The sequence below is a fragment of the Nicotiana tabacum genome, chromosome 18, assembly GCF_000715075.1.
Source record: "Nicotiana tabacum cultivar K326 chromosome 18, ASM71507v2, whole genome shotgun sequence".
Classification (NCBI taxonomy): domain Eukaryota; kingdom Viridiplantae; phylum Streptophyta; class Magnoliopsida; order Solanales; family Solanaceae; genus Nicotiana; species Nicotiana tabacum.
In genome coordinates this window covers 84,168,041-84,181,127 of record NC_134097.1, presented here as the reverse complement: position 1 = coordinate 84,181,127, position 13,087 = coordinate 84,168,041, and the positions used below count along the sequence as shown (strand labels likewise).

At 38.8% G+C, this 13,087-nt stretch overlaps 1 protein-coding gene across 1 annotated transcript; it reads left to right on the top strand.

Moving 5' to 3' along the window:
* The first annotated feature begins 818 nt into the window (after positions 1-818).
* On the top strand, positions 819-3,354 carry LOC107819830 (defensin-like protein). The gene is made up of 2 exons (XM_075236492.1): positions 819-954; positions 3,032-3,354. The coding sequence occupies exons 1-2, from the start codon at positions 888-890 to the stop codon at positions 3,205-3,207; spliced, it is 243 nt and encodes an 80-aa protein (XP_075092593.1). The 5' UTR covers positions 819-887; the 3' UTR covers positions 3,208-3,354.
* Positions 3,355-13,087: the final 9,733 nt, after the last annotated feature.

Sequence of the window (13,087 nt, the reverse complement as noted above, 5' to 3'; positions counted from 1 at the left end):
AACCAAGTTGCATTGCACAAACATTTCCTTCACTACATCTCCAGTAACGACTAATTAACAGACATTTTCACTAAGTCATTGACCGACAAACATACTTTAATTCCCTGACAAACGAATTTGGTTTAAAGTCAAAAAGACACTGTACATTTTAAAAAAAAATTTGAACTGTACGAAAAATAATTTTCAAATCACTAGTAAGCCAATCGAAGCCACATTTATTATGACAGTACTCAAAATAATTATGTGCATTTTAGCTACAAAATAGAAGTGCTCTATTTGCGAGAAATCTTTTATTTTAATAGTACCACCAGGACAATGTAAGAATATACCAAGATATTTCTAATTTCCCTCCATTCTCCTCAACCACTCATTCGGCTCACATTTAAAGCGGGGTGGCAAAATGGTTAAAAAAACAGTTAACCATTAAAAAATGGGTTGGATAATAAACTTTTTAAAAACGGATCAAATATGGATAACAACCATATTATTCATTTAGAAAATGGATAACCAATGGGTAACCAATGGGTCTAACTTTTACATTTGTAAAGCCTCAAATCGGGATTCTTCAAGTTAGGGAGAGTAAAAAATCTTCCAAAAGTAATCATATGCAAGAAGTCGTGAATAATATGGTTACCCATATTATCCGCCAGTTAATTAACTTATTTTTTATTCGTATTAAATATGAGCTGGGTCAATTAATTTATCCGTTTTTTATTACCCGTTTTGACCCGAAATATATCCGATCTGACCCGCCCTTTGCCACTCCTAATTTAAAGTATGAATCATGAACAATTTCCTATATATTTATGCCCTTACCAACCCAATGCTAGCTCCTCAGAATTACTTTTAGTTTGTCTAAAGCTCTCATACTCTTTCAGTGAAACAAGATGATGAGGCGCTCTATGCGTTTGTTATCAACTGTGTTCCTCTTGCTAATGGTTGTCTTCGCCACTGGTAAAAATTTCTATATCTTGCTCTTTCTAACTTCTTTCCAGTAAAATCACGTTCTCTTGTCGACTTACTGCTTCCGGCTCAGATATAATAACTGCACTTGTTGTTTTTGGCTCAAATACACATAGAGGCGGAACAAGGGATTACAATCATACGGATTCTGGATTTTAAATTTCTAAGTGTTAATAACCAGTGTTTTAAAAGGCGTTTTCGGGGTGAGCCCTGAGGCGAGACGCATCAAAAATGCCCTGAAGCGATGGAGTGGGGTGAAGGTCTCAAAAGGCGTACATCCAGTAATTCGGGGTGTACGCCCGGCGTTTGAGACATGATTTTTTTAGTGTGGCGTAAACCCTAGAGATTTTTTCAAATTAAAACAAAATTTGTTGAATAAGTTCTTATATAATACCCAAATTCTCAAACGTCAGTTTGGTTATTACTCAAAATTTTTAAAAAGGAACTAAAATGTATTAAATTTAAAAGTCAAGACTTTTTTTTATTGATTAAAGCCCTAATTCATGGTTTTTTCAAATTCTTTATCTTGTCTGCTATTCTGTTAATATTTCCCAAAAGCAACAAATATATATATATTTTTTTAGAAATACAAAGAGAACTCCATATTCATTTGGACTCAACTTACTTGTGCTTGTAAGTAGTAAAAATTGCACGGGGCGCCCTATTTGGTCGCCCCCATTTAACCTATACCCATTTTTTTAAAAAAACTTTTAACTTTTATCCACTTTTTAAACAACTTCAGCTCCCTTTCTCCCCCCCCTTCTCCTCCTTCATTTTCTTTTTTCTTCTTCTACAACGATGACTTCAACATTGCTCTCTTTAATTAATGAAGCTAAAGCAAATATACTGAGGACTTCCATTTGGATTATTATAACATTAAAAACCAGTTTTCTCATTGTCTAGAAACACAACTCCGTCATCCATTGTTGGAAATTTACTTAATACCGTGAATGTTTCTGTACAAGGAACCCAGCCTTTAACAGTAAGTTTCAAATTCATTCTTTCCCATGCACATGGAGTTTGTTCTTCATTTTCTTTTCTCTTTTGAGTTTTTTTTTTGGCTATGAGACGTAGCTCTTGATATATTTAAAACGTGAAAGTTAACAGAGTACACAATAGATGAAACTGAGCGATGGATCCAATTACATAAAATCTGATAACAGTAAACTAAAGTTGGGTGAGTTATCAAAAACTAGAACATCTTGATAGTGGGATTTCCCAGTTATAAAGACAAAAACTTCAGCTCTAGAGCTGAACTTCAGGCTCGACTACTAGAATGCTGAAGTTTTGCGTGATTGCCTTTGCTACTTCAGCCCCGTGTGCTGAAGTTATGCGAAAAAGCGGGTACGTTTGCAATTTTTTTGCAAAGCGGACACAAGTTAAAATGTAACACAAAAAGCGGGTATAAATGCAAATGCCCCTTGTAAGTAGCGTATAATAGATTGTTTTGACTAGTTTTTTGTGGGGATAGAGCACATTTATCTATCTACCTGCCTACATATTTAAAGTTTTCTTCAATTTTTATGTAATTTTACCTATTTATAAATATTTGATGTAATTATATTATTTCATAAAATATTAAAAATTAAATACCTATGGGGCTTATGCCTCGTGCTTCGGGGCTTACGCGTCGCTGAGATATATGTAAAATGTCTCGCCTTAAGCCCGCGCCTTTTAAAACACTGTTAATAACTGAGTTCTAAATTTAATATTTGTACATATTTAATGAATTTATTAATGCAAATACACCAAAGTAAAAACTATTAAGTGCTGTCGAATCCACAGTCGGACTTCTAGCTACACATACCAACTTTCCTTATATATTTAAATCGACTATTAAAAGTATTATATTTGTGTGAGGGTTTTGAATCACTTGTGATAAAAGAGTACCAAGCTAGTGCAAGTGCAATACTAACATTCTAATCCTCACTGGCTTGAAATAATAAAGGATCAGCTTTACTTACCCAAATTGGCATTTTTCACTTACCGAAGGTTTTTAATGTGCTTAGATAGTTTTATGAACTGATCTATTAATTATTTTGGTGATTGTGTTTGATGTGTAAAAAAGAAGAGATGGGACCAATAATGGTGGCAGAGGCAAGGAACTGCGAGTCGCAAAGCCAACGGTTCAAAGGAGTGTGTGTAAGTAACAGAAATTGTGCTTCTGTTTGCAATACAGAGGGCTTCCCTGATGGAAAATGCAAAGGGTTACGTCGCCGATGCTTTTGTCTCAGAAACTGTTAATCTCTCTACTAAGTGGAGCAGTTAACTATGTAATAAGAATAACGTGCAATTATATATTTAGCTACTGTCTTGTTATCGTGAAAAAGCTTTATAGTATTTATTTTATTATAAAGAACTAGAAATATATGATGTTAAATCAGATGGGGGCCTGACATGCTGTTCCATTTGGGCTGTTTCCCTCTTCCAATCCTATGGTTTGGAATAATTAATCATTGATATTGCTTCATTGTGATATATATATATATATATATATATATATATATATATATATATATATATATATATATATATATAAAGTGTTGAGTTTGCCTATTCCTGCTTGGTTGTCTTATTGCTTTATTTTTTGCGTTTTTATTTTCAGTAGTCTGTTTTTCTTTTTCAAATTTGTTGAAAATATGTTTTTCTTGAGCCGAAACTCTTCTGAAAATAGTCTCTCCACCTCCACGAGGTAGGAGTAAGAGTTGCGTACACACTACGCTACCCAAAGCCCACATGTTGGCCCAAGTAAAGGTTTGTTTTAAAGATTGACAAACGAAGCTCACGCACGAACCAGGTCTATCCCTCAGGTTCATAAAAACGGGCAGATTCGAGCATGTGGGATGCACGTGAAGGAGATAAGCTTAACTTGGTGTATTTAATATCTCATGATCGAAAAGGTTGCATAATTGATAAGGAGAATGACTCCTTACTTAAAGATAACACTATTCAAGATAGGGAAGGAGTTAGAAGTTGAAATCATCTAGAACTCTTCCACCAAGGAAGAGTAGCATTAGAACTCTAGTTATTTCTTCATCTACTAACTCTATAAATTGCAGGATGTTCTCACTTTAAATGTGTTGCACAAACGCAGAAGTTAAACGTGAATTGAGAGCAAAACAACAAGGCAATTTTGCAAGCAGTTCATGTGTAATTCAAGTGTGCCAACCTGAAGCTACGCAAGCCAGATAGAAGAACCAGTTCTAAGTGTATGTCTTTTAGTCTAGTTCAATTGTAGTACGTGTTTTCATATTGTACCTTTCAGCTTTATCTAGAGGCAATTGTAATAGGAACTCAGAGTATTCAAGTTAGAGTTAACTTGAAGTTGACGCAACAATTAGAGCCTATGTGCTACAACGGGATTAGAGGTAATCCTTAGGTTTACAAAGCGTTTTGTAAATATTGTTTTGGCTCAGTGATTTAGTGAGGTGTTGGGAAAATCCTACTGAGTAGTAGGTCGTGGTTTTTTTTTCTACCTTTTGAGTTGGGTGTTTTCCACGTAAAAATACTTGTGTTATTTACTTTTTGCATTTATTATTCCGCAATAGTAGTATAAGGAACACATAGAAGAACCGGGTCCTTCCATAATCAGTTTAAGCGAAAAATTGGTCACCACATAAATCACCCCCCTTTTGTGTGGTATTGAAGTATAGAGCATCAATTGGTATCAGAGCAGGTTATCCTTGAAGAGGCTAACACCTTAGGAACCGATCAAGATGAGTGCACCATCTGAAAACTGGGAAGGACAGTCCATTGTTAGGCCTCCACTCTTTAATGGCCAGTACTACTCCTGGTGGAAAAACAGGATGGGAGATCACATTATTGGAGAGGACTATGAGCTATGGAACATTGTCACTAATGGTCCCCTGGCCACCTTGAAGAAGAATGCTGAAGGAGTAGATGTGCCAACAACAGGAGCTGACTGCAATGCTGAGGACCTGAGGAAGTGGGAAAAGAATGCTAAGGCCAAAAAATGTCTTGTGTGTGGACTTAGTCCAGACGAGTACAGTAGAGTTCAACGCTGTACCACTGCTAAGGAAATCTTGGACACTTTGCAAGTGGCTCTCGAAGGAACTCCTCAAGTGAAGAAATCAAGAGGAACACCGTTGTATTCTCAATATGAGAATTTCATCATGAAGGAAGAAGAAACCATCCAAAAGATGTATACAAGGTTCAAAACACTAACAAATGAACTTAAGTCTCTTGAAAGGATTATTCTTGAAGAAGACAAAGTTGAGAAAATCTTAACAAGGGTCTTGCCAGTCACTTGAGAAAGCAAGATCACTGCTATTCAGGAATCAAAGAACATTTCCACTCTCAAGTTGGACGAGCTAATTGGAAATCTCACTGCCTATGAACTTAGAAGGCAAACCATGAAGATGGATGCACCCAAGAAGGAAAGGATCCTGGCTCTCAAAATCACTGAAGGTGCTGATTTAGAGGAGGATGAAATGTCTATGATCACAAAGGATTTCAAGAAGTATCTAATGAGAGGAAATGGTTCGTCAAGAGGTGCAAGATACAACAAACTAAGGGTTTCTGAAAAACAGACCAACAGGGGCTTCTACAAATGTAGTAAGACTGATCACATTATCAAAAACTGTCCTCAGAGGGAAATTGAATGGAAGAAGGAAATGACTGGACAAAGAAACAAGAAGAATGAACAAGTTCATCCCAAGAAGAACGAAGGATCAACAAAAGCTATGGTTGCTGTCTGGGGAGAAAGCTCAGATGAGGATTCAGAAGATGAAGATGGAGATGAACAAGCACTTATGGCCATTGGAAAATCTGATGAGGAATCAGAGGAAAGTGTGATTCATCTCAAAGACAAGATTAAGTTTTTGTCTAAAAAAAGTCTATCTGAGTTACTACTAGATTTCATTGATGAATCTAAAGTCATAAACAATGAAAAGGAACAACTGTCTAAGGAATGTGTAATCTTGAAAGCTAAGTGCAAAAATCTGAAACTCAGGGCTAGTGAAAGTGATAGTAAAAATGCTGAGTTGAAAAACCAGGTTCATGAACTTGACACCACTGTCCTAGAGCTAAGATCGAAAATCTAAAATTGAAATTAGGAACTGGTAATAAGAAAGCTTATCACACACAACTCACTTTAGAAGAAAATGTAGGAAAAATAAAAGATGAGTTGTGTCGCGCCCCCTTTTTCCTTTGCGGGGGGGGGGGGGGGAGGGTTTCGACATTCATTGGGAACAACTCATTTCCTTTTGAGAATTGGGTATTTGAAGAGTCGTCACCTAATGGATTAAGGTGCGTTAGGGCACCTAGAGTAATTAACTCATGTAACCAGTTTGCATTACCAGAGATTAGGGTAAGGGCTCTAAATAACCTTGAGGGGAAGGTGTTAGGCACCCCTCGCGGTCCACAATGGTGGGTCCCGACCGAACTTAGTTATGTAAATTAGTCATTTAACAAGTAAGCAGTCTAAGCATACATTTGCAAATAAAGGTAGTTTATTTAACAAGTAAGCGGTCTAAGCATACATTTGCAAATAAAGGTAGTTTACACAGTCTAAACACATATACAATCAAGAAAGTTTAGATGGTCTAAGAACACATAAATTAAGGAGGTTTGAACAGTCCAAGCATACATACATAAGCCAAAGAAGTTTAGGAAGTCTAAGTACACATATGTGAATTCGGGAAAGGAAGTCCTAAGTTGATTAGCCTATAGGATCAATCTATACAATGCCCGGTAATCCTCCTCAACTAGAGGGGCTACACGTGACATTAGCGCACAAGTCATCATATCCTTTTACTACCCATTACCCTCCCCTTAGTGGTTATATAAGCGAGTTTAATTAACGAACTCTAAGCGTGCTTTACCCATCCCTTCCTTGTGATCCTGGAGGAGTTTAAGACCTCTATACTCAGGCAGTTCTAGACACTCCTAAGGTATTTAAAAGGTAAAATCTAAGCGACAACAAAGAACACATAGGACTGTCAAATAGAGAAGCAATTAAGGGCTTATGTTTGCCTCCACACATAGATATATACACAGCACGTCTCAAACAACTGATTTTGAAGAAATTCAGAAAGCCTTAGAACATGATATCTAAATAAACGTCACAAATACAGAATATGTAGCATTTGTTTAAAAGCGAAGTGGCAGAATTCTAATTAGTTTTTCTATTGATTTTATAGCCTGTTAAACCTGTATAGTTTCACACATAAACAGAACCTGATTTCATAGTTATTTAATTTCCTAAGGCTTGCCTAGGTGTGGGCATGTATGCAATCACAATCTTGGAACTAATTAAATAGCTTGAAATTATTTAGTCCTATAGGCATGCTGGTCTAAGTGATTAATATTACAAAATTGATTTTATGCATGTTTACATTAGGATATGATATCTATGTGCTGGACTGTTTTAAAACCTTTTTATAGACAATTATTTATTCAAAATGACGTAGACATGGTTTAGAGCCAATGCAAACAAAGTCCTAAATAAGGATTTCTAATGCATAAAGAGATGATCATTTTTATTAAATAAAATTACAGCAACAGTTTAATGACATGATTTCCAGGTGATAATAACTTATGCAGAGTTACATAAAGAAGTGATGAACTTACAACATGTTTCTAATATACAAAATATAACGTGAGTGTCCTAAGGCAGGTTTTCTAATACAAATATTATGTACTTATGACATGTTTTGATGAAAGCAACATAGCATATGGGCCTAGAACATGATTTCTATCACAACATGCACTCAAAGCAGGATTTCTATTGCAAATATGTTTATAAACTAAGAGCATGATTTTTACTATGTGTCAACCTAAAACATGATATCTACCAGTTTTCTACAAACATTATAGAGGAACCCTCCCTTTTTACTAATCACCCGAACATCTATTTACAAATAATATTATTACAGACCAGGATTAAATGAATTACATAAGTAAATGCAACTATGTTATAGGGAGCCTAAATCAGGCTCAATGTAAACCTGGGAATGCCAGGCCTTCAACATAATCTCAGAAGCCAAAGATCTCATAGCCAATAATGTGTGCCTTAGTGTGTCAGAGTTCCTTAAGGACCTCAAGGATCCCAGACAATGCTCACACCAAGACCATTTCTCAAATGGGGATTGATTATGTGCAGCGTGGAAGGGCCAACCCTAGTATGCCAGAGTTCAGAGAGATCTCAAGGATCCCTAAGTAGTACACATACCAGAGGGGCAGAACTTAATAGTCTAAGAGTAGAAGCGAGAGTGCTTGACATAAAACAATGTTGAAATAGACTTCAAGAGTGAAAAAGGTTTTCAGGAATAGACACAGTTTTAGAGAAAATACTAATAGTGGAAAAAATAGTTTGAGATCAGTTCTGGGAAGAGCAATCACACAGACTTAGAATGCTTAGAGTCATAATCATTCAACAATCAGTTTGCAAATAGGGGTCAAAGGGGTTGGGACATAGAGAGTTCAAACATACAACAGGGTCTAGGGGAGCGTATGGAGCAACAAATGCACAAAACAAACAGGGGTTTGGTAGTTCAGAGACATGACAAACTAGTCATGATATGAAGAAATTAAGACATAGTCATGTTGAAGACAGGGTGTGTGCTCATTAAGATCAACCAAGTATACTAAACAACTAAATTAGCAACATGATTACACCAATTAAGGAATCGACATTCAGTCAATTAAGGAAATCATAGGATCTCAAAATCCAATCATATAAAGGGGTTCAGAGTAGACTCCTTAATTAGGGGGTAATTGATCAAACGGTAATAATAGGGGTCTAATTAAGGAAAGAATATAAATCAAACCATATAAAGGAATCAGTAAAAATCCCTGAACCATTCAGATAGTTTACTAAGGCAAGGTAGGTAATTATTGTGAATAAGGTAAAGGAAGTAACCAAATAATCAATCAATGCTTGATTGGGGATAGGAAATTAGGGAATTATACCATAAATAACTCTAATTGAATCATCAAATAAGGCAAGAAGTAGGTTTAACAGTTGTTACGACCCAACCAGTCGTCTCATGAGTTACCGCTCCGTTTCTCCCATTTTGGCTTCTTATTGCTATGTTCAACTGTATTTTGTGTTACCGGGTTGGTTGGTTTGGGTTCGGAGAGGTTTTGGTAAGGTTTGAGACACTTACTCTCTTTTGAGGAAGCTTAAGTTAGAAAAGTCAACCAGATGTTGACTTATGTGTTAAAGGGCTCGAATGTGAGTTCCGATGGATCGCATAGCTTCGGGAGGTGATTTGGGACTTAAGAGCGTGATCGGAATGTGTTTTGGTGGTCCGGAGTAGATTTAGGCTTGAATTGGCAAAATTGGAATTTTGGCGTTTTTCGTTTGATAGGTGAGATTTTGATATAGGGCTCGGAATGGAATTCCGGAAGTTGCAGTAGTGCCGTTGTGTCATTTGGGATGTGTGCGCAAAATTTCAGGTCATTCGGACAGGGTTTGGTAGACTTTTTGATCAAAAGTATAATTTAGAAGATTTTGGAATTCTTAGGCTTGAATCCAATGCGAATTTGGTGTTTTGATGTTGTTTTCAGCGTTCCGAAGGTTGGAACAAGTTTGAATGATGTTATGGGATATGTTGGAATGTTTGGTTGAGGTCCTAGGGGCCTCGGGTGAGTTTTCGATGTTAAACGGACAATTTCAAGTTGTTGAAAGTTGCAGAAAAATTTGCTGGAGTGTTGCAGACAGCGGTGCTTCGCGTTTGCGAGTGGACCCTAGCGTTCACGAAGGGTTAGCAGGTGAGGCTGAAGATCTATCCTTCGCGTTCTCGAGGGGGGTTCCACGTTCGCGAAAGGCTGGAGTCGTTGTGCATCGCGTTCGCGAGGTATCAGACGCGTTCGCGATGGTTTGAGCTGTGGAGTCATCACGTTCGCGCGGGCGTGGTCGCGTTCGCGTAAGAGGAAAATTTGGTCAACGTCAGTTTTTGCTTTGCGAATGCGAGGCTTTGACTGCATTCGCGAAGAAGGTTTTGAATGCCTGGGTAGAATGTTTAAATAGCCATTGTCCGCGATTTTGGGGCTAACTTTCACCATTTTTGAGCGTTTTTGGAGCTTTTTGAAGAGGATTGAAGAGAGAATCAAGGGGGAACACTTGTAGGTAAGATTTATGGACTTAATCCTCGATGATAATGTGAATTCTACCTAATTAATCATGGAATTTAAGCCTAATATTGAAGAATTAGGGCTTGTCATTGGAGACCAAAATTTGGGATTTGAGGGGTCGTTTGTGGTTGGATTTTGATGCTTTTGATATGAATGAACTCAGGGAGTGATAAGGAGTCTATTGATGTAATTTTTATCGGAATCCGAGACGTGGGCCCGGGGGTTGGGTTTGGCCAATTTCGGGATTTATGTTGTAATTTGATTTTTTTTCGAGCGGGCTTTGTTCCCTTGGCATATTTTGATGGTTTTGCAATGATTTTGGTTAGATTTGGAGCATTCAGAGGCCAATTCGAGAGGCATCACGGGCTAGAGATTTGGACCGGATAGAGGTGAGTAATGATTGTAAATATTGTCCTAAGGGTATGAAACCCCGAACTACACATCGTTGTGCTATATTGAGGTGACACACACGCTAGATGACGAGCATGGGGTCGTGCACCGTTGGGGATTGTGACTTAGTCCATCCCGAATGACTGTTTTATCGCGTATTTGATTGAAAACTATTTGCTATCATCATGTTTTGGGCTGAATGCCATATTTGGACCTCGTTCCAACTATTTGGACCCTTAGTGGATTTTTACTGCTATTTCCTCACTGTTTTGATTTTATATCTGTATTTAATCATGCTATATTATACTATTTTCATAACTCAGCCATGTTTACTCTGTTTTAATACTTTAAATGATATTTTGGGCTGAGCATCATATTTTTTACTGTGCCCGAGTGGCTTTTAGAGATTTCTGACTGACTAAGACCGAGGGCCTGTGTTGTGAGGATACTTTTGGGTCGGGCTGCATGCCGCATCAGTGATACACTAATTTATGATTATGAGGTCGAGGGCCTGAGATTGTATGCCATGAGGTGGCTTGTTGATATGAGGCCGAGAGCCTATTAATTATGTCATGAGATGGCTTGATATTGCGCTTGGGCCGTAAGGGGCCTCTCCCGGAGTTTCTACACCCCAGTGAGCACGAGTACCCATTATGATATGAGATATAGCCCGAGGGGCTGGTGTTGTTCCATGATATTGCCCGAGGGGCAGATTCTGTTTACATTGTGCCCGTGGGGCGGATTTTTATATGTTTATCTGTTCTAGCTGCTTTTTATTTAATTGTTTAACTGTTAAAAAGGTGTTTTAAAAAAGCTTATTCTGAACTAAGGTGTTTTTATATGTTTTCACTATTTCATTGCTTTTACTGGTTTATACTGCTTCTTTATAACATGTTGATGTGCTTTTACATGATTTCTTATTGCTCAGCCTTCATTTATTATTATTACTCACTGAGTTGGATTACTCACTTTACTCCGTGAATCCTGTGTGCAGATTTAGGCGCTTCAGGTCCCGCTAGCGAGTGTTGATTCTTCCAGCTCAGGCAGATTTGGAGATTCACTAGGTAGCTGCTCGGCGTTCGCAGCCCAGTGCTTCTCCCTTTTATCTTATTTTCTCTTGTTTTAGTTCTGTAATAAACTACGTAGACCCTCCTTGTTTTTATCGATTAGTAGATGCTCATGACTGGTGACACCCTGATGTCGGGCTTTGTCTATTTCGCAATTGTATTGTTTCACCTTATTTTGGGATTATTGTTATGTTAATGACTTAATTTGTATTATTTTAATTTCTTAAAATGAATTGGGAGTGTGTCGGTTGGCCTTGTCTTCACGAGAGGCGCCATCACGACCGGGTCTGTGTTTAGGGTCATGACAAGTTGGTATCAGAGCCTAGGTTACATAGGTCTCACGAGTCATGAACAGGTTTAGTAGAGTCTCGCGGATCGGTATGGAGGCATCTGTATTTATCCTCGAGAGGCTGCAAAACCTTTAGGAAAAACTTCATATTCTTGAAATTCTTGTCGTGCGAATCTGTTGATCCGAGTACTAAACTTTTGTTATTCTATTCTCTCACAGATGGTGAGGACATGCGCTACTGGCCAGGATGGACGACCACTAGTACCACAAGCTGTGGCCACTAGAGGCCGATGACGCGATCGTGGTCGCGGTAGGGGTAGGGGTATGGCCCGCACAACAGCTAGGGCAACACCTGCAGATCCACCAGCCGCCCCAGTTCAGGATTAGGTCCCAGTTGTGGATGCTTCAGCAGCACTAGCTAAGGCACCAGCTGTGCCCATTGTGATTCCAGGTCTTCAGGAGGCCTTGGCTCAGATTCTATTAGTATGCACTGGCCTATCTCAGGCGGTCTCAGTTACTACAGCCGCAACTACTTCTCAAGCTGGGGGAGGCACTCAGACTCCCGTCGCTTGCACACTTGAGCAGGTCGTGCAGGGACTTCAGACACCGGGGGTACATCCAGCCTAACTGGTTGCAGTTGCTCAAGACTATGTTGCTTTTGCCATGCTAGAGGACGAGCAGCGTAGGTTGGAGAGGTTTGGTAGGCTTTAGCCTCCGACTTTAAGTGATGCAGATGGCGAGGATGCCCAGGGTTTCTTGGACAAGTGTAGCGGATTCTTCGCACAGCGGGGTCGTTTTCACTACTTTTCAGTTTTCTGGAGTTCCCTTCACTTGATGGGAGGCTTATGAGAGGCCTAGGCCTGTTAGTGCAGCACCCCTTACCTGGTAGCAGTTCTCCGTTCTCTTTCTGGAGAAGTATGTGCCGCAGTCTCGTAGAGAGGAGCTGCGCAGGTAGTTTGAGTGGTTGTGTCAGGGAGAGATGACTATGACACAGTATGAGATGAGGTTCTCCGAGTTAGCTCGTCATGCTATTTGGTTTGTTCTAACAAATAGAGAGAGGATTAAGAGGTTTGTGGATGGCCTCACTTATCAGCTTCGTATTCTCATGATTAGGGAGAGCGTGTCTGGTGCTACTTTTGAGGAGGTTGTAGACATTGCTCGTGAGATTAAGTCAGATCGTCGCCAGGAGCAAGATCAGAGGGAGGCCAAGAGGCCTCGAGGATCTGGTAGTTATGGTGGTGCTCCTTCGAGAGGTCAGTTTGAGCATAATAGAGGCCAT

What these genes read in the sequence shown, in the direction of transcription:
- LOC107819830 (XM_075236492.1), top strand. Translation starts at nt 888, where the DNA reads ATGATGAGGCGCTCTATGCGTTTGTTATCAACTGTGTTCCTCTTGCTA. An exon ending in AATGGTTGTCTTCGCCACTG is followed by an intron (nt 955 to 3,031) that starts GTAAAAATTTCT and finishes TGTGTAAAAAAG; the next exon opens with AAGAGATGGGACCAATAATG.